Source organism: Oreochromis aureus, linkage group 3 (genome assembly GCF_013358895.1).
Source record: "Oreochromis aureus strain Israel breed Guangdong linkage group 3, ZZ_aureus, whole genome shotgun sequence".
Lineage (NCBI taxonomy): Eukaryota > Metazoa > Chordata > Actinopteri > Cichliformes > Cichlidae > Oreochromis > Oreochromis aureus.
The window spans coordinates 112,355,481-112,379,645 of NC_052944.1; the positions used below are offsets into that span (position 1 = coordinate 112,355,481).

Below are 24,165 nucleotides of genomic sequence, written 5' to 3' on the forward strand. Positions count from 1 at the left end.
ATTAGGTCGAGATCCTGAGCCGCTCCCAGGAAAGAATTTGGAAGGATTCTAAATTTCCCAACCTTTCCCTAGTTGTGCTATGCCCCCTGGTTGTCATTTTTTGCAATGATTTTAGGTTGGAATTCAGATTCCAACATCCATATTCCCACCAATGAACGAAATTGGAAGGGAATACTTTCCCTGGAATTCTTCCAAAATTCAATGATAAAGTCAATGGTATATATTTAAAAAAAAAAAAAAAAAAAAAAGATAAAATCCCTTTCCTTAACCAGCACCTTAATGACGTTAGATGGTGTTTATCAAAGCGATTTTAAGTAACATGAACGAACCTGTGTAGATTGATTCCAAACGGTTCCCATGTTTCCTCAATTATTCCGATCTCTTCATTTAGGGGTGTGTTGGGTGCCTGGAAGCATAATATGTTGATGATTTGTCACCTAGCATAAAATATTATTCTTTGGGAGTGAGAATGTGTTGTTTTTTAATATTTTTAATTAAACACAATTTTAGATTTTACAGTGAAGAGGTGGAGCAAAGACAAGAAGTTCAACACCCTTTTCCAGAAGTGAAAGTGTGAGAGAGCAACAGCAGAGCTGCAGTCGTATCCTGTTCGTCTCTAAAAGAAGATTCACCGGAGTCCATCAGGTTTCTCTCAGTAACAGTGGTGAGTGCAGCTGATCACACTTCCTGTTTCTACACAAATCTTCACACTGTTCACTTCATCAGGGCTCCAGAGCAAATCACTTGTACTTTATTTGAAAACATGTAGCGAGAAGCAGCTCCTTTTTAGGTTCTGTGATGCATTTACTTGTCACACCTTAAACTAGATGTTAGTGTTGTGAACATGTCTCATGTTACCATCTTGTATTTCTAAAACCCACTTCAGTGTTCGCCTTGTGGACTCTCAGATGGTATATGGTATATATGGTATGATACACCAGTGATGTAGATATTCTTAAATTTCATCAGGACATCTTTAACATCTTAAGTTTTTGTTCTTTTTATGTTTTACATAAAAAACTTCAAATTTTTATATATTTAAATACGAGCACAGTGACATGGAAAGATATTTTTCTTTAATGATGCTGCTGCAGCAATCTCAAATACTAATTATTCTAGGATTTTATGGTCAAACTATGTGATTTTCAAAACGTGTGTGTGTGTGTGTGTGTTGACTGAACACACACCTTTGGCATGTACTGAAATATAACTACTATTGTAATCAGTGTTGGCTCTCACTGTGGAGTCATATCTGTGGGGTTTTATTACTGATAATTTATAAACTTATTTCAGGGCGTTTCAGGGCAAACGTTCTCTTGAATAACCACGAAATTATCTTCTTAGTATGCACTTACTGTGTCACCAGCAGCATGGCCTGTAGCCATGTCCTTGCTCAGTGTTTATTTACTCCTTGGCTTCTTTTAGCACTAAAGGTCATGTAATAAATATAGCCTGGCCTCCAGGCTCAGGTAATTGGAGACCTGGTTATGGAAAATAACCCTCTAACTATTCAGGCGTTGATATTCATTGCAGGCTTCACTCTCCCCCAGCACGTCCTTCCAAGCAGCCGTGACAACAGGCTGGCTGTGTGACGGTGAGGAGGAAGGGTAGTGTAAACTAGAGATGGCACAATACCACTTTTTTATGTCCGAAACCGATATCATAAATTTGGATATCTGCCGATACCAATATGAATCCGATATAGTGTTTTTTAATCAATAAAACTGTTTTTTTAATATCTTGCTGCATTTTGTATAAGTTCATACTCAAGTTTAAATAAACAACAACACTAAAGCTATTCTGTTATACCTGTATGTAAAAAATACACTGCGCTCAAAATATTTCATAGTTCAGCAACACTGATCAATCTAATAAACTTAAACCTACTCCATCCTTCCTATTCTGGTATTTTAAAGAGTACTTAGCAGAAATATTAAGCAACAGGGTTGCAAACTCCCAGAAAAAAAAAAAAAAATAGGGAACCACCCCCCACCCTCCACCTCATGATGCTTAATCGACATAATCAACTTTAATTTGATGCAGGGTGAAAAAAAATGCACAGAAATAAATTATATTTCAAGAATAATTAAATAGATTCAACATCTTTCTTCAACAGAACTGCAGACTGCACAGATGGTATCTTCCCAAAGGAAAAAGTACTATAGCTTACTAGGGTATATTAGACTTAACAGTTACTATATACAGTAATGGACTTCTATACATTTTACATCAGATTAAAACTTTGGGTGTAAGATTCAGATAATTATTTATTAAAAGCTAGACATTTTAAATAAGAATAAGAAAGAAAAGTATGTCTATCGGCCCCCCTGGCTAAACTTTGCTAGATCCGCCCCTGCACAGTTACCAGCCGTCAGCTACGTAGAAAAGGATCCTGGTGTAGAAAGTAATATTAAATAAATTCTAACAACAGCTTATCAAGCTTAAACGTGCTGCTGTTGTTCAGCCGCTGGTTTCCTCTTTCTGGTGCAAAGTGGACCAAAAACAAAGAAGAGAGACGGACTCACGACAGAAAAGCCGATCAGCTGATCATTAAGCAGTTTCACGATTGAAGTAGCCGCAGGAAGGGGAGGGATAGAGAGAGGCAGTCGCTGCATATATCGGTTGTTAAGCTTAACGTGGGAACGCTTTACAAACATTCAGAGATGAACTTACACACTTGCTTTACTTCTCTCTGGGATAACTTCCTCGGAGATGAAATGCTGGTTTGGTAGCGAGGCTACAAATACACACAGCCGCTCTATCACGTGATGCACACTGCTCCGACGTGCTACGGTTATGAGCCGAGTTACGCCGTGTCGCAAGTTTTGTGAGGTGTTTTTTTTATATTTAATGGATCGGATTACATTTTTTATTTCCCTCCGATATCCGATCCAGTAATTTAGGTCAGTATCGGACCGATACCGATACGTAATATCGGATTGGTCCATCTCTAGTCTAAACTAAAACAGAAACCCCCGATGTAACGCCAACCTGTTCACATTTCCAATCATTTTTTTTTCTTACTCAGCACAGAGTCGCTGAAAGAAACAGTAAACTGGTAAATGGTAAATCTTTTCTTAGAAAAGTGACACCAGAGACCCACAGTGACCATAGCCAACTGTGTTTCAGCAGGTGATATTGGACCCAAGTTGGACTGTTACGTCCCTCTGCAGTCCCTAATCTCTTCAGTGTTCACACCTAACTACAGCTAGTTAGGTGTGGTTAAAAGCATACCTGAGGGAAGCTTTCCGGGAGCTCACTTGTCTTTGCCTTGGTGGCACCAGTCATTTTAGCCAACCTGTTATGCCATTTTAAGATAAAACCTCTTCTCACTAACACTCTGGTATTCATCTCCTTTTTTGTGTTGCGGCTTGAGCTGGGTTGTAACAAGGACTAACACAAATGTGCTAAAATCATAATTCACATCGGCAGTAATGACACGCGCTTACATCGGCCAGAGATCACTAAAAGTAATATTGAATGGATTAATACTGAGTGTGGAGAGCTTTGCCAAAATAATGTCAGACTCTGTAAAATGCTGTACTCAAAAAAAACTTGAAAAGAAGAGGGGAAGATAAACATGTCTGTAGCAGCAAAAGACAGAGTTGGGTGGAGGTGAGAGTAGGCACTTTAAATGTAGTGAATGTCAAAGTCAGGTTTATTGTCAAAGATCATATGTACAGTCATACACAGGAATTTGAAATTACTCCCATGGCCCTCAGTATACACTACAATGATACAAAGATAAAAATAAAAAATATAGTCTTATAATAATAATACTATACAATTTTATATAAACAACAGTGTCCAACACAATCATAGTAATTGTGGGCAAGATCGTGTGCAAATAGCGGTGAGGCAGTCAGTGAAAAGGCAACGGTGAAGGTTCAGAGTTTGTATGTTTGGGGGGGAGGGGGTTCAGAGGCAAGAGGTGGATGCAGGTCTGGAGTTCGTGTTTGTGAGAGCAGGGAGTGAATTCAGCATCCTGACAGCCTGATGGACAAAGCTGCCTCTCAGTCTGCTGGTTCTTTCTTGAAGGCTCTTCAGTCTCCTTCCTGATGGCAGCAAACTGAAGAAGCTGTTGGATGGATGAGTGTAGTCACCTGTAATGCAGAGGTTTCTGCGTGAGGCGGGTGCGGTAGATGTCCTGGAGGAAAGGAAGAGAAACATCCACAATCCTCTCCGCTGCTGTTGTAACTTTTCCGGCAGGAGCCTCTCAGTGGTGCCTCTGCAGAAGGTGGAGGCTATTGCTCTTTTCAGTTTGTGGAGGAAGTAGAGTGGCTGTTGGGCTTCACTGACCAGTGATGCAGTGTTTTTTGACCAGGAGAGATCTTCTGAGATGTACACACTCAGGAACTTGGTGCTGCTTAACCTCTCCACAGCAGCACTGTTGATGGTTAGTGGGGTGTGCAGGGAGTGTGTTCTCCTGAAGTCTATGATGATCTCCTTGGTAATAATAAATAATAATACATTTTATTTATAGACGCCTTTAAGACCCTCAAGGTCACCTTACAATAGCACAAGAACAATAGCAACAATGCAATATAATAAAACATAGCAAAATAAAATTTTAACATTAAAAAAACCACACAAGCATAATAGTATAAAATCTGAGCAAGATAAAAATGGACTAAGACAGGATCAGGTGTATGCATTTCTGAATAGATGGGTTTTGAGACGTGATTTAAAAGTAGTGAGAGAGTTTGTGGTCTGGAGATCTGGTGGAAGTGAATTCCAAAGTCCCAGGAAGTGGAACATAGGCAGAGTGCAGCGCAGAAATTGTTACACATGTCATACAATGTATGACATGTGAGGACGTGTTTTGTGTTGTTTCACTGTAAATTTGTAAAAGGAAAAAGCTGAAAATTTAAATAGTTAAAAATTGAAATGTGAATAGTTGATTTTTGTATTATATCATTTATTTATTACATTTTATGTGGAGTGAATAAATAAAAGTATATTTACGGTGAACCCTAGAGACAAAGCACGTTCAAACTCCAAAAGACGTACGAACTCTAAAGCACGTACAAACCCTGAAGCACGTACGAACTCCAAAACACGTAAAAACTCAGAAGCGCGGAAAAACTCCAAAACTCCAAAACACGTAAAACTCAAAAACACGTAAAAACTCAGAAGCGCGTAAAAACTCCAAAACACGTACAAAAGACAACAGAAGTGCTCCAGGATGCTAGGCTCAGTTTTGAGCTTTTGTTACCTAGTGGCTGCACAAGCCAGCAAGTACCAATGACCGGATTTGGTGTGTGGTAGTAGCAGGTAAATGAACATTTTTATTCATTTACCTGCAATTATCTTCATTACCTTCAATTATTTGAATATACAGTCAAACCCATAATTATTCATAGCCCTGGCTATTTTGGCTATTGACTTTTTGCTAAAATATATATAAAACCTGAGAAATATTTTTTTCCACAATGATGCCTCTTGTACATCGTCTTATTATCTTTTGGGAGACACCTGTGTCATTTGTGGTCAAAAAAGAACTTGCTGGTTGAACAAAAGAAACTTTAAGTCAAAATTTAGCAGGGGTATGAATAATTGTGGGCTTGACTGTATATGAGTGCTTGTGTATAAATACACAAACAATACACATATGCTTTCAATTGTGTAATTTAAGTGATCTAGGTAGCTCTGTTTTGGAAGTTCAGTTCATGCTAGAAATGTGCTTCGGAGTTTGTACGTGTTTTGTCTCTAGGGGGCACCACATATATTTACATATAAATAAAACCACTTTTTTTTTTTACATTAGTAATTCCTTTTGTGCATAAGTTTATATTATTGTTAATAATAAATTAATTAAAGCAACAAAACAACTGAAGAGTCGGTTCGGAGCCGAAAGAGCCGGCTCTTTTTAGTGAACGGTTCGGCTCACTAAAAAGAGCCGGAAATCCCATCACTACAAGAGAGAGTTTAGCTGACTGTGAATCTCTTTTTTTTTTTTTTTTTTTGCCCAACGGATTTACTTTACCAAATGGACCATCCCAGCCTTGCTGTAATGGTCTATTTGATTCACCTTTTATAGTTTATTTTATTTATTATTTTCACTTGCTAGATAAGGGACAGACTTGAATGAGGAGAAGAAAAGGGAGAAAGAAAGAGGGAAAGAAAAACAATGGAGAAGAGGGACGGGGATAAAGGGCAAAAAACAACAAAATAAGCTGACAAAAAATAAAAATATCAATCACCTGGATCACCTGCTGAGAAAGAAAAAAGAAAACAAGCAGAAGAAAACGAGAGCAATAGAATAAACAACATAACGATGATATATGGGAATATAACAGTAAATACCAAATATTAAACATTATTGTGCAGCACGTAAGATTGACAGCGCATAGTGTGCTTTGAGGTACGAGCCAAAAAGGGTGTCTCTTTTTTGTGTGTGAGCTCCCGTGTGTGCACCTGTGAGCATGAACGCGCTTGTTTTTAAAAGGTTCCTTCATGTAATGATCTGCTAGAGGGTGTGGGGGGCCACTGCCCCGTCCTCCAGGGCATGAAGCAGGTATGGAGGAGATCAAAACTCCAGACATCCAGAGGCCCCCAGAACACAAGAGACCAGGGAAGACCAACAGAGGGGCAGCCGTGCCACTATCCCAGAAAGAGCTGAGGAGAGTCCCAGATGAGGGGTCACTCAGCAGCCGGAGCAGAAGCCAGGGGGGGTTGCAGTGACGTGCCCGTGAGCTCCGCCGGCAGCCAGCTGTGCCAGAGTGACCGAGCCCCAGGCCGAGAGGCCGAGGGCACCCCACCCCCGAAGTGGCCCGAGCGAGCCCCAGGCTCCAGGCCCCGATAAGCAACCACCAAGGAGTGAGCCGGTGTGTACCTGGACGCCCATCCCCAGACACAAAGAACCACCAATGCACCGATGTCTGAGGCCGTCTGTCACTGGCAGGAGGAGTGGTGGGGGGAGATAGGCCTCCATACCTTGGAGGGCCTGAGATGTCCCTAGAGAGGTGGCGTCTGATACCCAACCTGACATATAGACACAAACAACCAGGACACACAGATACAAACATCCATTCCCACCCTCATGCTCTCATATGCAATTACTCAACACTCACCCAATGTGGAGACAGACATAAAGAGACACTGTACACACAATCACACTCCCCAAGCGTACTCTAAGCCCCAGGTCTAGGTACCCTTGCCCCTGGAGGGGGAAACTGCACCCAGACCCAGGTAGTGTTACTCTTTTCCCTGGGGTGGAGAGAAGCAGACCGCCCCGACTCCGCAGCAGCAGGGAGCCCCCACATTCCAGACCCCAATCAGACGGCCAACTCCTCCTCCCAGCCCCCCCGCTCCAACAGGCAGCAGAGAACGACAGTGTGTGAAGGTAAGCGCATAGCCCCTCCTGATAAGCCCTCAATGTCTACGTGTATTTAAAATTGAGAGGTGGGCAATGGCGCCAGGGGTGAGGTTGTACACCCTGGTGGTCTTTTGGATTCCGTGTAGCGTGCCCACCCCCAAGGTCCTATATGTACAGTATGTGTTATGAGAGTGTGAGTAATGTGAATGTCTAAGTTGTGGGATAAAATTGAGGCACAAGCAGCCAGAAGGGGACAGAGGAGGGGATGCCTTCCCTGCACCCTGGTGACACACCTTTACCCGAAGGCCCTGCATGTGTGGGTGATTGTGGTGGAGCGGGAAGAGGGAGGAAGCTGGAGATGGGGAGGGAAGGAAGGAGGGGCCAGTGACCCCTCCCTGGGGCCAGCTCCCCCACTGACCCCAGTAGGCACCCCCATACTCTGCAACCCACCAGGGAAAGGTTCAGCAGCGTCACCCGGCCCCAAAGAGCCCGGTACAGCCCACCCGACCCCACCACAGAGAAAACTGCACCCACCCTGTCATCCACTCATCTTCCAGACTACACAAGACAATAGACGTCAAGGCTGAGATCTTCCTCCACCTCCCCTATATCTCCTCCTCCTGCGGAGTGAGTTCCTGAAGAGAGGAGACCTCCTGCAAGATGCAACAGCCTCCCCCACCAGTTGAAGAGCCCCCCAGGTGGCTCGATGCACTGGCAGCACCCTGCGCCATGGCTGGGCCCTCATACACCCACCCGCCCAAAACCCCGGCGACACACCAACCAGGACCCAAGCCCCAGCCCAGAGACGGAGCACCCCCAGACCCACCCAGGGGCAGCCAGGCTACCAGGTCAGTAACCCATGTCCGTCAGCACAGACCCTCCCCTGGCCCCGCTGCATGCAGCCACGAGGAAACCGTCACCTAAGAGCCAACAGAGCCCCTAATAGGCCATGACTGCAATCCTGGGTTGAGCCCTCCAAGGAAGATGCTCCTGGGGAATCCCCCGATGCCCTAAGCCTGTCCCTACCCCCACACCAATCACAACAGTGAAGATGGAACCAAACTATGACCCCCCACCCCCACTAGGTGATGGAGCTGATCAAAGGAGCCCAGAGCAATTGATCTGATGTGGTGGCAGAGGCTGTATCAAGACTAATGTAATCTAATAGATCATTTCTAAATTGGTTAGAATTAAGATTATTTTTATTTTTCCAGTTCATGAGGACTGTTTTCTTGGCTATGCATAGGGCAGTGAAAACCATATGGGCTATATTCTTTTCTGTAGTGACATTATCTAAGCTGCCCAACAAACACACTAAAGGGGAAGTTGGAATGTTACATTTCAGACACTTTGATAAGTCTTCACATATCTCGCTCCAAAACTTCTGAACTGGTGGACAGAACCAAAGAGCGTGGATATAATTGTCCGGTGAATTGGTTTGGCAGTGTTAGCAGTTGTTGGTAGACGTAAAGCCCATCTTGAACATCTGATTACCTGTATAGTGCACTCTATGTAGTATTTTGTATTGAATTAATTGAAGACTGGGATTTCTAATTAAATGAAAGGTTTTTGAGCATATCTGAGACCAGAAGTTTTGGTCTAAGTTAACTGATAAATCCGCTTCCCATTTCGCAATAGGAAGTGATATTGATTCATCTGTTTTAGAAAGCATTCTGTATATTTTGGAAAGTAATTTTGAGGTTTTAAGAGTAAGAAATTGTACCACATTTGGTGGTATTTGTAGTTCAACTGTTCCTTCTAATATATGTTCTAAATAGTTGATTCCTTTACCAATCCAATCTGAAAAGTTTATCATATTATTGTTTTGTAATATGTCAGGGTATTTCCAGATAGGTGTACGTTTGCATGGGATTAATGAAGACTCCGTCAATTTTAGAAACTCCCACCATGCTGTCAGAGAAGAGCTGATGCTGACGCTTTTGAAGCATTCATGTCGTTGGATGTTTGAGCTGATAAATGGTAGGTCTGAAATCTCTAGATTATTGCAAAGTGCTTGTTCTACATCTAGCCAAGGTTCGTCTAAGAAGGTATGTTTTAGCCATCCTGAGATAAATTGAAAGTTAGGTAGTATTAATCCTGTGTTCTTGCATTTTATGCCCTTAATTACTGAATTCTGTCTAATTGCTGCTGCTAGTGGTTCAATAAAAACTGCAAACAGTGAAGGGGAGAGTGGGCATCCCTGCCTGGTGCCCCTCAGGAGAGAGAAGCTGGAGGATGTTTGGTCATTTGTTTTGACACAAGCTGTTGGGGAATTGTATAATATTTTTAACCAATTAATGAAAGAGGATCCAAAACCAAATTTGTGTAAAGTTGCAAATAGAAATTTCCAGTTAACTCTGTCAAACGCTTTTTCTGCATCTAAAGAAAATGTTGTAGTTTTGATGTTTTTACTGTATGAGTAGTCTATCAAATTAAGTAATCTACGTGTGTTTGTTGATGAGTGCCTACCTTTTATGAAACCAGTTTGGTCAGGATGAATTAAAAGGGGGGTTATTTTCTCTAATCTCTTTCAGAGAGCTTTGCAGATTATTTTAAGGTCTACATTTATAAGGGATATTGGACGATAGCTTGAGGCATATATAGGGTCTTTGCCTGGTTTTAGAAAAAACTGGTGCTAGAATCGTCCAGAATTCTTTGTAGAATTCTGCAGGAAAGCCGTCTGGACCTGGAGCCTTATTATTGGGCATACTTATCAGGGCTTCCTGGAGTTCACCTGGCATCAGTGGCAAATCCAGTGCCATGATTGTCTAATAATTTTGGAAGAGCTTTGTTGTCAAAAAACTGATCAATTTCCTTTTTAGATGGGTTTATTTGTGGTGAATACAACGTTTTATAGAAATGCCTGAAAATGTTGTTTATTTGTTTTGGGTCACATATTGTGTTCCCAGATGAATCTTGAACAGCACATATAGTTGTTTTTTCTTTATTTATTTTTAGCTGGTTTGCTAGAAATTGACCGGATTTATTACCATGTTCATAATTTTGTAAGCGTAGTCTTTGTACTAAGAATTTTGTTTTTTTATCAATTATCTCATTTAATTCTAGTTTTGTTTGCGTATTTTGTTCAATGTTTCCTGATCTTGGTGGGACGCGCAGGCTTCTTCTAGTGATTTGATGTTTTTTTTCTTATTCCTGAATATTTTTGTTTTCTTCTTTCTTTTTATGTGATGAGAAAGAAATTATTTTACCTCTCATCACAGCTTTCCCTGCTTCCCAGAGGACAGATGCTGATGTTCCGGGAGTGTCATTGAAGTCTAAATATGAAGTCCATTCTTTTTTAAAATATTTAATAAAGTCTTCATCTTTGAGCAGTGATGTATTAAATCTCCAGTTTTTACTTGGCGTAGTATTATTCTTGTGCATTAGTGTTAAAGATACAGGAGCATGATCGCTGACAGCTATAGGGTGAATCTCAGTGTCTGAAATGTCAGTGAGCTGCTGACCAAAAAATAATCCAGACGAGAGTAGGAGTGATGAACATGTGAGAAAAAAAGTATATTCCTTACTGTTGGGGTGAAGGGAGTGCCATGAATCGCAGAGACAAAAGTCGCTCATATACTGTTTGATTATATTTGTGGACTGCCAATTACGCTGAGTTCCTGCTGTATTGAGCCTATCCATTTCTTCATTTAGTCCAAGGTTGAGGTCGCCTCCAAGAACAAGTGTGCCATCTAAGTGTTCAGAGAGTGCACTAAAAAAACCGTGGAAGAATGAGGGAGTGGGTTTCTATATTTGAGTTTCTATGGTAAACATAGTAAAAGTTAAAGGAGACTGACTAAACTGATACCAGGACACAAATTACTAGTTCCAAAGTTGGTTATACTGGACCATGAGAAATATATGCTCTTAATTATGAGTATATTTTGAGTTAATGTTAAACAAGTGTTTTGAAATGCTTCTGTTGTCTCTCATATTTGAAGCCAACATGTAGTTGCACTGGTGATGCTAATTATATTAGCGAGTCAATTGGAGATAATAATAATAAAAATAATAATGGATTGCATTTATATAGCACTTTTCGGTAGTAGTAGTAGTCTGTCTTGTAATCATTATAATGCTATAATTTGAGATACAATAAAAGATTTTTGTTTTTGTACAAAGTATCGGTATTGGATCAGTTTCATCAATACCACCCTGAATTTTACTTGGTATCAGATCGGAAAGGAAATCAGTGGTATCGCACATCACTATGCCACAGTTTTCACTAAATTGGAATTATGCGACGCCTACCATCTAGTGTGCATAAGAGAGAGGGATGAGTGGAAGACCGCGTTTAACCCTCATTTGGCACACTGAGTACTTGGTGATGCCTTTCGGGCTAACCAATGCACCCGCAGTCTTCCAGGCTCTAGTGATTTACGTGTTGCAAGATTTTTTAAGATCGGGTTGTGTTCGTCTATTTGGATGACATCCTGATTTTTTCCAAGAGGCTTCAGGAACATGTGCCCCATGTACGAGCAGTGCTCCAGAGACTGTTAGAAAACAGGTTATATGTCAAGCCAGAGACATGCGAGCTTCATGCTTCATCTGTTTTCTTTCTCGGATATGTGCTGGCAGGAGGACAGGTGGAGAGAGACCCAGCAAAGGTGAAAGCGGTCACCGAGTGGCCACGCCCCCTAATCGGAAACATCTGCAGCGCTTCTTGGGGTTTGCCCATTTTATAGACGCTTTATTAAGAACTATAGTTTGGTGGCAGACCCGCTCACTCGCCTCACCTCCTCAAAACTTCAGTTGGACGACTGAGGCGGAGGCAGCCTTTCAGAAGATGAAGCACCTGTTGCCAACGGCACCCATCTTGACCCAGGCCGACCTTATGAAGCCTTTTGTGGTAGAGGTGGATGCCTCTGATGTGGGAGTGGGGGTCATTCTGTCTCAGCGCTCAGACTCCTCATCCAGGTTGCATCCATGTGCATATTTTTCATGATGGTTGTCCCAGGCGGAGAGGAATTACAGTGTGGGGGATCGTGAGCTCTTGGCCATGAAAATGGCTGTGGAGGAATGGCGGCATCTATTGGAGGGTGCAGAGCACCCATTTGTCGTATGGACAGATCATAAGAATCTGACTTACCTTCGAAATGCTAAGAGACTTAATGCTCGCCAACCTCGACGGTCGTTGTTTTTTACTTGTTATGACTTCACGATTTCCTATCGCCCAGGGTCCAGAAATACCAACCCTGATGCTTTATTGCGGCAGTTTGAAGTGGAGGAGGACCTGTCGGAGAGCCTGCTCATCCTGCCAGCTACCTGTAAGTTTGGGGTAGTCACTTGGGAGATACGGGTCATTGATCGAGTTCTCACCACAGAACCTGATCCAGGCACAGGACCGGTGGGTTGGTGTTTTGTGCCCAAGGCTGCTCGCGCTAAAGTTTTACAGTGGGTCCACACTGCTAAATTCACCTGCCATCCAAGTCAAAGGAGGACCTCTTCTTTTATTAAGGGACATTGTTGGTGGGACACCTTAAAGAAAGACGTGAGGGAGTACATGTCGGCACGTACTATTTGTACATGAAACTGGTGCCCATCGTGACTTCTACAGCTTTTATCTACACCTCATCAGCCCTGGTCCCATATTGCTCTGGACTTTGTCACTGGGCTTCCAGAATCATCAGGACCTCACCGTTATTGATCGCTTCTCTAAAGCCGCGCATTTCATAGCTTTAAAGAAGCTCCCCACTGCATCTGAAACTTCTAAGTGTTTTCAGGCTTCATGGAATTCCCTCTGAGATAGTGTCTGACAGAAGCCCGCAATTTACTTCTCAGGTGTAGAGAGCCTTTTGTGCTGCGTTGGGGCCAAACCATGCTTGAGTTCGGGATATCACCCCCAGTCTAATAGACAGACTGAGCACCTGGATCAGGAGGTAGAGGCCACACTGCATTGTGTCACCTCCCACAATCCGTCCACCTGGGCTTCCTGTTTACCGTGGGTTGAGTACGCGCATAACACTTTAACCTCTTCTGCCACTGGTTTGTCTCCTTTCGAGGCTTCCCTAGGCTACCAACCCCCATTGTTTCCGGAACAGGAGAGGGAGCTGGCCGTTCTGTCGGTGCAGCATCATCTCCAGTGCTGCCGGCGAACCTGGGCCAGGACAGGGGAGGTGTTAGTAAGGACCGCCAGTAGCATTATGCCGACCAGCGGCAAACCCAGGCTCCGGTCTACTCCCCAGGTCAGGAGGTGAGGTTGGCTGCGAAGGACATTCCTCTTCAGGCTACTTTGCATAAGCTATCGCCTCAGTACATTGGGCTGTTCAAGATTGACAAGGTACTGAGCCCCACAGCCGTCAGACTCTTGTTGCCACCCACTTTACGTGTTCATCCTGTTAGATTTTACTGCTGGTCATCTATAGTCTTCGCACGCTCACATGCCTGTCTCCCTGCCCAGCATTCGGGACCTCTGGAATTCAATCCTTAATTCCACAGGTCCCTGGATCTTAAAACTGGATTATACATGGCAGACAGTCGGTTTGGTAAGACCCGCTCTCTTTTTAGAGATAGTCATTCACAGTGGACATAGATGGCTTCTTTCACTCCTCTTTCAAACCATCTGTCTTCTCTGTCCAAAATGTGAACATTGGCATCCTCAAAGAGTGACCTCTGACCTTTTGATGCAGATGGACAGCCGAGTATTGTCCCATGGAGGTCGTTCTCAGATGAAACGTCTTCAAGAAACTTAAAGAAGTCCAGATGCTTTTCTTTCCAAACTCCTTAGACTACTGATGCTTGTTTCTTTCTTTTTAAAATTAAATTTAAAGTGAATTTTGAATAAAATGTGTTTCTTTTCATTGTCCCTCAGAGTGCAGACATGTCTGCTGTCAGCAACCTGCGATCTGAAGATCAGTTTCTGTGCCCCATCTGTCTGGATGTGTTCACTGATCCTGTCTCTACACCATGTGGACACAACTTCTGCAAAACCTGCATCAGTCAGCACTGGGACCTGAATCAGAGCTGTCAGTGCCCCATGTGTAACGAGACTTTCTACACTAGACCTCAGCTGAGGGTCAACACCTTCATCTCTGAGATAGTTGCTCAGTTCAGACGTGAAGCTCAGCAGAAAGCCAGCAGCAGCAGCTTAGAGCAACAAGCTGCCAAACCAGAAGTTCCCTGTGACATCTGCACTGGAACCAGACTGAAGGCCCTGAAGTCGTGCCTGGTGTGTCAGACCTCCTACTGTCAGACTCACCTGGAGCCTCATCTGACAGTGAAACGTCTGAAAACACATCAGCTGATTGATGCTGTGGAGAATCTGGAAGGCAGGATGTGTACGAAGCACGATAAACCTCTGGACCTGTTCTGTAAGACCGACCAGATATGTGTCTGCATGCTCTGCCCTGTTTTAGACCACAAGAACCACGAGTTTGTATCTCTGACAGAAGAATCTGAAGGGAAAAAGGCAGAGCTGGGGAAGACAGATGCTGAGATTCAGCAGATGATCCAGACGAGACGACTGAAGATTCAGGAGATCAAAGAGTCAGTGAAGATGACTAAAGATGCTGGAGACAGACAGATAGCAGAAGGTATTCAGGTATTCACTGCTCTGATGGAGTCTCTAGAGAGACGCCTGAAGGAGCTCATAAAGGAGATCGAAGACAAACAGGAAGCTACAGAGAAACAGGCTGAAGGTCTCATCAAAGATCTGGAACAGGAAATCTCTGAGCTGATGGAGAGAAGCTCTGAGGTAAAGACACTCTCACGCTCTGAAGACCACCTCCACCTCCTCCAAAGCTTCTCCTCCCTGAAAGCTGCTCCACCCACCAAGGACTGGACAGAGGTCAGAGTCCGTTCACCATCATATGAGGGGACTGTGTTGAGAGCTGTCGCTCAGTTGGAGCAGACAATCAGGAACCTCATGGAGAAGAAGGTGTTTGAGGCTGAGCTGAAGAGAGTCCAGCAATATGCAGTGGATGTGACTCTGGATCCTGATACAGCACATCCTAATCTCATCCTGTCTGATGACGGAAAACAAGTGTATCATAGTGATGTGACAAAGAATCTTCAAAAAAACCCAGAGAGATTTTCTAAGTGTGTTTGTGTTTTAGGAGAGCAGAGTTTCTCTTCAGGCAGATTTTACTTTGAGGTTCAGGTTAAAGCAGGGGTCCCCAATCTCAGTCCACGAGGGCCGGTGTCCCTGCAGGTTTTAGATCTCACCCTGGGTCAACACACCTGAATCACATGATTAGCTCATTACCAGGCCTCTGGAGAACTTCAACACATGTTGAGAAGGTAATTTATCCATTTAAATCAGCTGTGATGGATCAAGGACACATCTAAAACCTGCAGGGACACCGGCCCTCGTGGACTGAGATTGGGGACCCCTGGGTTAAAGGAAAGACTGAGTGGGATTTAGGAGTGGCCAGAGAGTCGATCAACAGGAAGGGGAAAATCACAGCGAGTCCTCAGAATGGTTTCTGGACTGTGAGGCTGAGAAATGGAAATGAGTACAGTGCTTGTGCTTCCCCTCTAGTCCCCCTCTGTCTTCATCCTGGTCCTGAGAAAGTGGGGGTGTTTGTGGATTATGAGAAGGGTCTGGTCTCCTTTTATGATGTAGGTGCTGCAGCTCTGATCTACTCCTTTACTGGCCGCTCCTTCACTCACAAACTCCACCCATACTTCAGTCCCAATCCTAATTTTGGTGGTAAAAACTCTGCACCTCTGATCATCTGTCCTGTCAATCAAACTTAGCCGATCAACGACTAATTTTATTTGATGAACTGTGATTCACACTTTGATGTGATTCTCATGGAATTAGATTGAAACTGAAGAAAAGTTGAATCAGGAAATGTTCCCACTAATGGAGACTTGAGCGGAAGAGCAAAAATCAGAGAATAAATGTCCAAAAGCTTCATCATGTGTGGGTGTCATACGTAGCATTCAGAGTTCAGCTGAGGGGGTTGGATATTTTGGATAAAAAGTGATTATTTTGGGTCTGTGAGGATTTTTGATGTGGTCACTGAAAACGGATAATATTCAAAGAAGTCTGTAGAGATTCATACATCCATGTTCTCCACCTGGAGGTGTGGAGCAGAAAGGAGCAGGTGGAGTACAGACTGCTGCATTCTTCCAATTACATCATTTTAAAGTGATGATTATATTTCCACGTTCTGATGATTTGGTTTAAAGATGAACACAGAGTTGGGGAATGGCTGCAATCACAGCCATTAAAATCATCAGCAAAAAATTAAACATTACATAGTGTTTGACTCAGAAACAGGGGGTGTCCAAATTCATAGGCCACATTCAATTCGGTTCAATTCAGTTCATTTCAATTCAATGCAATTCAATTCGATTTTATTTATATAGCGCCAAATCACAAGAAAAGTCACCTCAAGGTGCTTTATATTGTAAAGTAGATACAGAGAAAACCCCAACAATCATATGACCCCCTATGAGCAAGCACTTTGGCGACAGTGGGAAGGAAAAACTCCCTTTTAGCAGGAAGAAACCTCCGGCAGAACCAAGCTCAGGGAGGGGCGGGGCCATCTGCTGCGACCGGTTGGGGTGAGAGATGGAAAACAGGATAAAGACATGCTGTGGAAGACAGACAGAGGTTAATAACAGATATGATTCAATGCAGAGAGGTCTATTAACACATAGTGAGTGAGAAAGGTGACTGGAATGGAAAAACTCAATGCATCATGGGAATCCCCGGCAGCCTATGTCTATTGCAGCATAACTAAGGGAGGATTCAGGGTCACCTGGTCCAGCCCTAACTATATGCTTTAGCAAAAAATAAAGTTTTAAGCCTAATCTTGAAAGTAGAGATAGTGTCTGTCTCCCGAATCCAAACTGGAAGCTGGTTCCACAGAAGAGGAGCCTGAAAACTGAAGGCTCTGCCTCCCATTCTACTTTTAAATACTCTAGGGACAACAAGTAGGCCTGCAGTGTGAGAGCGAAGTGCTCTAATAGGGTGATATGGTACTACAAGGTCATTAAGATAAGATGGGGCCTGATTATTTAAGACCTTGTATGTGAGGAGCAGGATTTTGAATTCAATTCTGGATTTAGCAGGAAGCCAATGAAGGGAAGCCAAAACAGGAGAAATATGCTCTCTCTTTCTAGTCCCTGTCAGGACTCTTGCTGCAGCATTTTGGATTAACTGAAGACTTTTCAGCGAGTTTTTAGGACATCCTGATAATAATGAATTACATTAGTCCAGTCTGAAAGTAATAAATGCATGAACTAGTTTTTCAGCGTCACTAAGAGACAGGATATTTCTAACTTTAGAGATGTTGCGCAAATGGAAGAAAGCAGTCTTACATATTTGTTTAATATTTGCGTTGAAGGACATGTCCTGGTCAAAAATGACTCCAAGGTTCCTCACAGCGTTACTAGAGTCAAGGTAATGCCATCCAGAGTAAGAATCTGGTTAGATACCATATTTCTAAGATTTTCAGGGCCGAGTACAATAACCTCAGTTTGATCTGAATTAAGAAGCAGAAAGTTAGCGGCCATCCAGGTCTTTATGTCTTTAAGACATTCCTGCAGTTTAACTAATTGGTGTGTGTTACCTGGCTTCGTGGATAGATAGAGCTGCGTGTCATCTGCATAGCAGTGAAAATGTATGCTATGTCTTCTAATGATGCTGCCTAAGGGAAGCATGTATAATGTAAACAGAATTGGTCCTAGCACTGAACCCTGTGGAACTCCATAACTGACCTTAGTGTGTGAAGACGACTCTCCATTTACATGTACAAATTGGAGTCTATTAGATAGATATGATACAAACCACTGCAGTGCAGTACCTGTAATACCTACAGCATGTTCTAATCGCTCTAATAGGATATTATGGTCGACAGTATCGAACGCTGCACTAAGGTCTAGCAGGACAAGCACAGAGATGAGTCCACTGTCAGAGGCCATAAGAAGATCTTTTGTAACCTTCACTAAAGCTGTTTCTGTGCTGTGATGAGCTCTGAAACCTGACTGAAACTCTTCAAATAAGCCATTCCTCTGCAGATGATCTGTTAGCTGTTTGACAACTACTCTTTCAAGGATGTTTGATATGAAAGGGAGGTTGGAGATTGGCCTATAATTAGCTAAGACAGCTGGGTCTAGAGATGCTTTTTGAGTAAAGGTTTAACTACAGCCAGCTTGCACCCTCCCGGTGCAGGTGTGTATTTCCGAATGAGGGTCATAGTTATGGGTGTTTTTGAGCTGTTTTTTCTGTTGGACGTGATGGTTATCAAAGCCAAACATGATAAATTTGGCAAGAGCAGGAGACACAGCACGGAGGAGATTTGTCAATCAGGCTGCAGACTGCTATGCTGTACTGTGCAATAAAAAATCAGCGAAAAAGCGAAGCAGTGATGGATGAGCGGGACCACTGTGTGCTGTTTATTAATAAACAATAAAATATATTCCTATATGACAACATGCATAAAAGCAGAACGGTATTTGTACATCAGTGGGAAAATAGTGGTGGCTTGCTAGTTTTTGTGCGGCTTCCCCGGGGGTCAGTGAAAAATGTAAAAAGAGAAATGAATGAACTTACCAGGTTGCCCGATCTCTTCACATGTCTTCCTCCAAGCTCGGTCCTTTATATTCCTGTCTCGATACAGAAACCAGCTGGTGTCGTACAGCTCCCGGTTGATTGCTACGGCGTTGATTAGCCTTTCCTCCATATTGAATGAAGTATGAAGGGCTTTGGCTGGATCTGCCCCTTTGACCTAGGTTACAGCCACGTCACCAGGCTCCTGATTGGTTGTCGCCGCGCGAATTGACGCTGGAGTTCAGATTTTTCCAACTCGAACAGTTGATGCGATACGCGCGAATGCACAAAATGCAACACAAAAAAATGCGCTACTTTGACGCACGTTCGACGCGTTTTTGCGATTTCGCGACGCAAATCTGCTTCTGAATTTTTGTGGGACCCGCAATCGCGTGTCATCGCTCTTCTCCATTGACTTTACATGTAAACCTGACGCTCTGGCCACCTCTATCGCGTTCGGTGTGAACACACTGTCAGACTACGTGTCCATGGGGGGTAGAAGGCTGTAGACTCTCGCTTGCCTGGGAGAAAGTAGATAACAGAGGACCATCTTCTAATGGAAAGTTACTGAGACACTGTTGTTTAGACTAGAATGAGAGAGCTGGTAATAAAAACGCGCGTCACCATTTTGAGATCGGCGGCACCGTGTCATGCAGGACGCATCTCCCTTCTAGAAGTAATTTTGTGAGAGAATAAAGTGTGAAATGGTCAACTGAGCAGTGTTTTGTCTTCCATCAGATGAAGAATCAAAAGAACTCGGTGAAGATAAGATAAGATAAGATAAGATAACCTTTATTAGTCCCACACGTGGGAAATTTGTTTTGTCACAGCAGGAAGTGGACAGTGCAAAAGTTGTGAAGCAAAAATTAGAAGTGTTCATGTTTAACACTCTAAATTAAATCTAACAATAAAATATTTGCATTTAAAAGGAAACATTTTCAGCGGGAGCAGAAACAGTGTGTTAATACATGGAGATCCTGAATGCTGCTCTAAAAATGATCAGATTATATGTTCAATATTTGTTCAGTTCTCTTCCAAAACCCCTGCTGTCTATTGTCAGTTTGATTGTCTACTCAAATAAAAATAAAAGCCTTCTAACATCTCACCTTTTTGTTTGTATTCAGGCATACATGTGTAACAGGGTTTCTATGGTATGATTCCCCTTGCCACAAATGTCAGTGCAATGGGGGAAACAGCGCCCCCTGCTGCTGTGGCCGGTTAGTCAAGGATGGCTGCAGAAATTACTCTCTGCTGAAGCTACACCAGAGCTTCATCAATTCAGGGTCTGCAGCCTTAACAGTCCTTAAGGGCCGCGTACCCAAAGACCGCTAAGGCCGGAAGTGCGAGGCTTGTAGGCTTGTGAAATGGGACGGTCTAGCCTCCATCGCGCTGCCCAGGTTTCCTAGCAACCATGATACTAACGTGTCATACAGCTTTGTGTGACAGAAATGAAGGAGAACATATTTGTTTGTTTGTTTCTACGTGAGCTTTGTGTGATTTGATAAGTATCTGAGGCTGAGACCATGGGACTGTCATGCCAACATATTAAATGAACAATATTTGTCTCTTATATATAATAAATCTGTATATACACTGTCAGAGATACTTGTCTTTGAGTGAAGATTTAAGATGATAGGAAATATAAATAACTGCAACTTGAATCTTTACTGAAGCTCAGTATTGGACACATAGCTCAAGTTCACTGCTGTAATAACCACTAATGATTAATATAATAACTATAATATTGGCCATATTATATTTACATTACCAAAGTGAGATGACTTTAGTCTCATAAACAACATTAGCTAATTGTTATTTACTAGCTAATCTTGAAATGACTGTTCAGTACAGAAATGAAGCCCAACTATCATGTTTGACATTACATTTGGCTCATATATGTGTACAAAGAAAATGTACGAGCTGTGATAACTGTTTCTGATAGAATGAAGAGTAGACTGATATATTAAATATTCCTTTATTGGGTGAGAAAATCAGACCATGTCATAACTGCTTTAAGTCATACAGAATAGATATCAGAGCCTTAAACAGGCTGACTTCTGCTAAACTGCTAAAGTCTACTTTCTTTCTTTTCTAAGTGTGACATCAGAAAGAAAGTATTTATAGAAGTGTGGATGTGTAACACTGTGAACAGATGGTGTGAAAATCAATGCTAACATTGATACAATCATTTCAGATCTATAATTATAAAGTGAAAACATTCAAATCAAATTAAAAGCAGTGACACAGCAGCACTCGTCCATACTGAGCAGGACATAGAAACACAGATGATGTTACATACTGGTAATTATTAATTACCCTTCCCCAAACCTGGAGTTAATACATATCACTGTAACATCTATCAGCAACAATGATGTCATCATCCACTGACCCGCCTCCAAACACCAAACATGGAGGTTACCAAAGAGCTCCGCCTGAGCTGCAGGGCCTAAAAACAGCCCCGCAATCGTTCTCTGGAAGGAAGCTGATGATGTCATCAGATAAATGCACAGGTGTGTCGGTGTCAGAGGCTGTGAGAATAAAACAATGCTGGGGATCTGAAGACAGCGAGGGAAAAGGAAACATACTTCCTGTTTCTGCACACCTTCATCATCATCATCACATGGCTGACACATAGTGCAGCAGCAGGTGGTTAAACTTTTACCAGGTAACATCCTGTAATAACTGAGCCACTGAAACATCCTGCATTGGAGCCATCATACATCACATGACCAGGACCAGGGCTTTTATTGGTCTGTACTGTGTTATCATGTGTGACATGTTTGAAAACATGTGTATGTCACATGACTAAGGTGAGAACTGGGACAGGTGAGCTCTCCTTGTTGGGATCTTCAGTCACTCAGATTCAGAGGCAGGAAGGTTACTGAGTGTGTGGAGCTGGTGGAGGTCAGGTCACCTGTCAGAGAAGATGAATTATTGTCCAATCAGAGGTGAGGAAGGCATGGCAGAGGCCTAAGAGTCACATGACCTGGACATGCCTGCCGTTCACTGGCGGATTGTGGAAAGGTATGAGGTGAAGAAGCTCCACCCAGAGGCAGAACACAAACCCACAGCTCCACGTGGACGTAGTTAAAGAAAGACTGACAGGTGGTGTCGGCAGCTCTTTGTGTCTGATTCCTGTAGCAACACGTCGCTGTGAGAGTCTCCTCACGTTCACAGCTACCTCAGAGAGCATGAAGCCAACAGTAACCTGTGTGTGTGTGTGAACAGCTCTGAGCCCACAAACCACACCTGCAGCAGTCTGAACACCACCCGTGTGACGCTGCAGCTGTTAAAGAGATCCTGGTTCTGTTCCTGTGAAGGATTCAAATAAAGATGGTGGTGCTGGAAGGTTTGTGTTATTTTGCACGTTGGCTTCTTTTTCACTGGTTTTCGGTCCAGTCCTTGTACCTGAGTGTTTACAGATGACAGAAGAAGAGCTTTGAATGTCCTCCAACAAGCCCACAGAACTCCTCCTGAAGATCCTTACAGACATGAAGATGCTGTCACACTCATTTGCATTTTAACAACAGAAACTACACATCACAACCCAGCGATCACTTTAGCCTGACAAAGATAATAATGACAGAAAGGTTTGTTTTGTTTTGTTTTCTGCTTTGTTTCCTTAGTGCAGGGTTAGCTTTGACCTTTCCACAGCAAACAAACACACATGAAATACTTGTTGGAGGTTTTCATATAAACACTTTGAAACAGACGATCCTGTTGAGTCATCGTGCAGAGATCAGTGTGGAAGGTTATTATGGCAGCAGATCATCAGTGAAACACCACCTTCAGGTACTGAGACCTGTTGTGACGGTCTGATGGAGGCACTCTGTGTTTCTATGCAGGTGTGCTTTAATGCACTGGCAGTGAGCTTGGATCATCGTCATGCTGAAGCTGATGTTTCCAGATGTTCCTGCGTGCTGACTCAGACTCTGACCTGCAGCTGAAACCATGGCAGAGCCTCCACCGTGCCTCACAGATGGATGCAGACTCTCAGTGTTGGACTACGCAAACCACAACTCACAAAACATCGTCATGAGTTCCCTCTGACTTTTGCTGTTGTTGTTTGCAGCGCTGTCGGCCGCTGTTTCTTCCTTTTACTTACTTCCGAAAAGAAAGCCTCGTTTCTGCTGTTCAATACTGAACAAATTTAAACTTTTTAAAATTATTGCAAAACACTTATCTGTGTCTGTAATCCAACCTCTGTAACTTTGCTCTGCTTCACTTCAGCAGCATCAGGTAATGTTCAGATTTTGATTCACCGTTTTCTTTCCCTTTTTATCTACTGCAGAATATTTTTATAAAATCCAGGCCAGGAAGATCTCCTTCATGTTTTTCTGTTTTATCCTCAGTTACTTTGACACAAAGGCAGCTGCTGTGATGCTCATTTGATAAAGTCTTGCAAGTGTCAGCTTTCTTTTTATAGATATAAAAATGTGTAAATGTACTGATGCGTGATCAGAATCGTGGAATCGATTCTAGAAATCAGTGATGATACGGAGCCCTAACAGTTACACAATCATATCAAAACTCTGTCCTGATAGTTTCCACTTTCTCTTTTGTATCAGACATACTGAGAAAATATTTGGGATAAATAACCATGAAGAGCCTGTTTCACTAGAATCGTCCACTTGATGGCGGAGTAGAGCAAATGAATCATTACAAACCATGAATCGACCAGTTAGATGGAAGCTTAGTTCATCACGAGGCTTCATCTCACCATCGCTACTCACCAAGTCCCGTTCAGTTATGTTCACAACGTCACCAAGGCAAGGACAGGTGGGAAAAACAAAAATACTCTCCAGAGTACAAAAATGGCTTCATGCAGACTTCTGGCTTGTTTTTTAAATATTTTTTTTCACTTGTTAAGGCAGCAGCTGCAAGGACTGTGTGCATTTCTCAAAAAGAAGGAACAACCCGATTGGGTGTGGCTGGTCACAGGAGTCACGCTGCAGCGTGCCCTTTCACAATAAGGGTCTGAACACATATTTGCCCATTTTACCTGAATTAACATGAAAACACAGTGAATTAGCAAGTTTTTTTAACCTTTAACGTGTTTTTAAACAAATGAAAATACTTTACCATGAATTACATCATTGTTGATGTTTTTTAATTAGTTTTTTAACCATTATGATCTATTTATTGATTATTTATCACCTGTAATATATTTCTTATGACTGCTTTTACTAACAGGCTTTTATTTATTGATAGCTATGTTTACCAGGGTTACATAGAGCTGCTCAAAGCTCATTCCTGTCTGCAGAACTCATAGTGCAGGAGGCCAGCTCGTCCACTAGAGGGCGCTGTTACACAGGCACACACTCACATTTACAAATTCAAACAT

The 24,165-nt window shown here is 42.7% G+C and overlaps 1 protein-coding gene across 2 annotated transcripts; it reads left to right on the forward strand.

Moving 5' to 3' along the window:
* Positions 1-305: 305 nt before the first annotated feature.
* On the forward strand, positions 306-16,131 carry LOC116332069 (nuclear factor 7, brain-like). Of its 2 annotated transcripts, XM_039608437.1 has the most exons (3): positions 306-664; positions 14,130-15,428; positions 15,665-16,131. In XM_039608437.1, exons 2-3 carry the CDS (start codon positions 14,139-14,141, stop codon positions 16,013-16,015), a joined length of 1,641 nt encoding a protein of 546 aa, XP_039464371.1. In that variant the 5' UTR covers positions 306-664; positions 14,130-14,138; the 3' UTR covers positions 16,016-16,131. The 2 variants fall into 2 exon arrangements, 1 of the variants encoding a protein (XP_039464371.1); XR_005611468.1 differs by lacking the exons at positions 14,130-15,428; positions 15,665-16,131 and adding an exon at positions 4,039-4,780.
* The last annotated feature ends 8,034 nt before the right edge of the window (positions 16,132-24,165 follow it).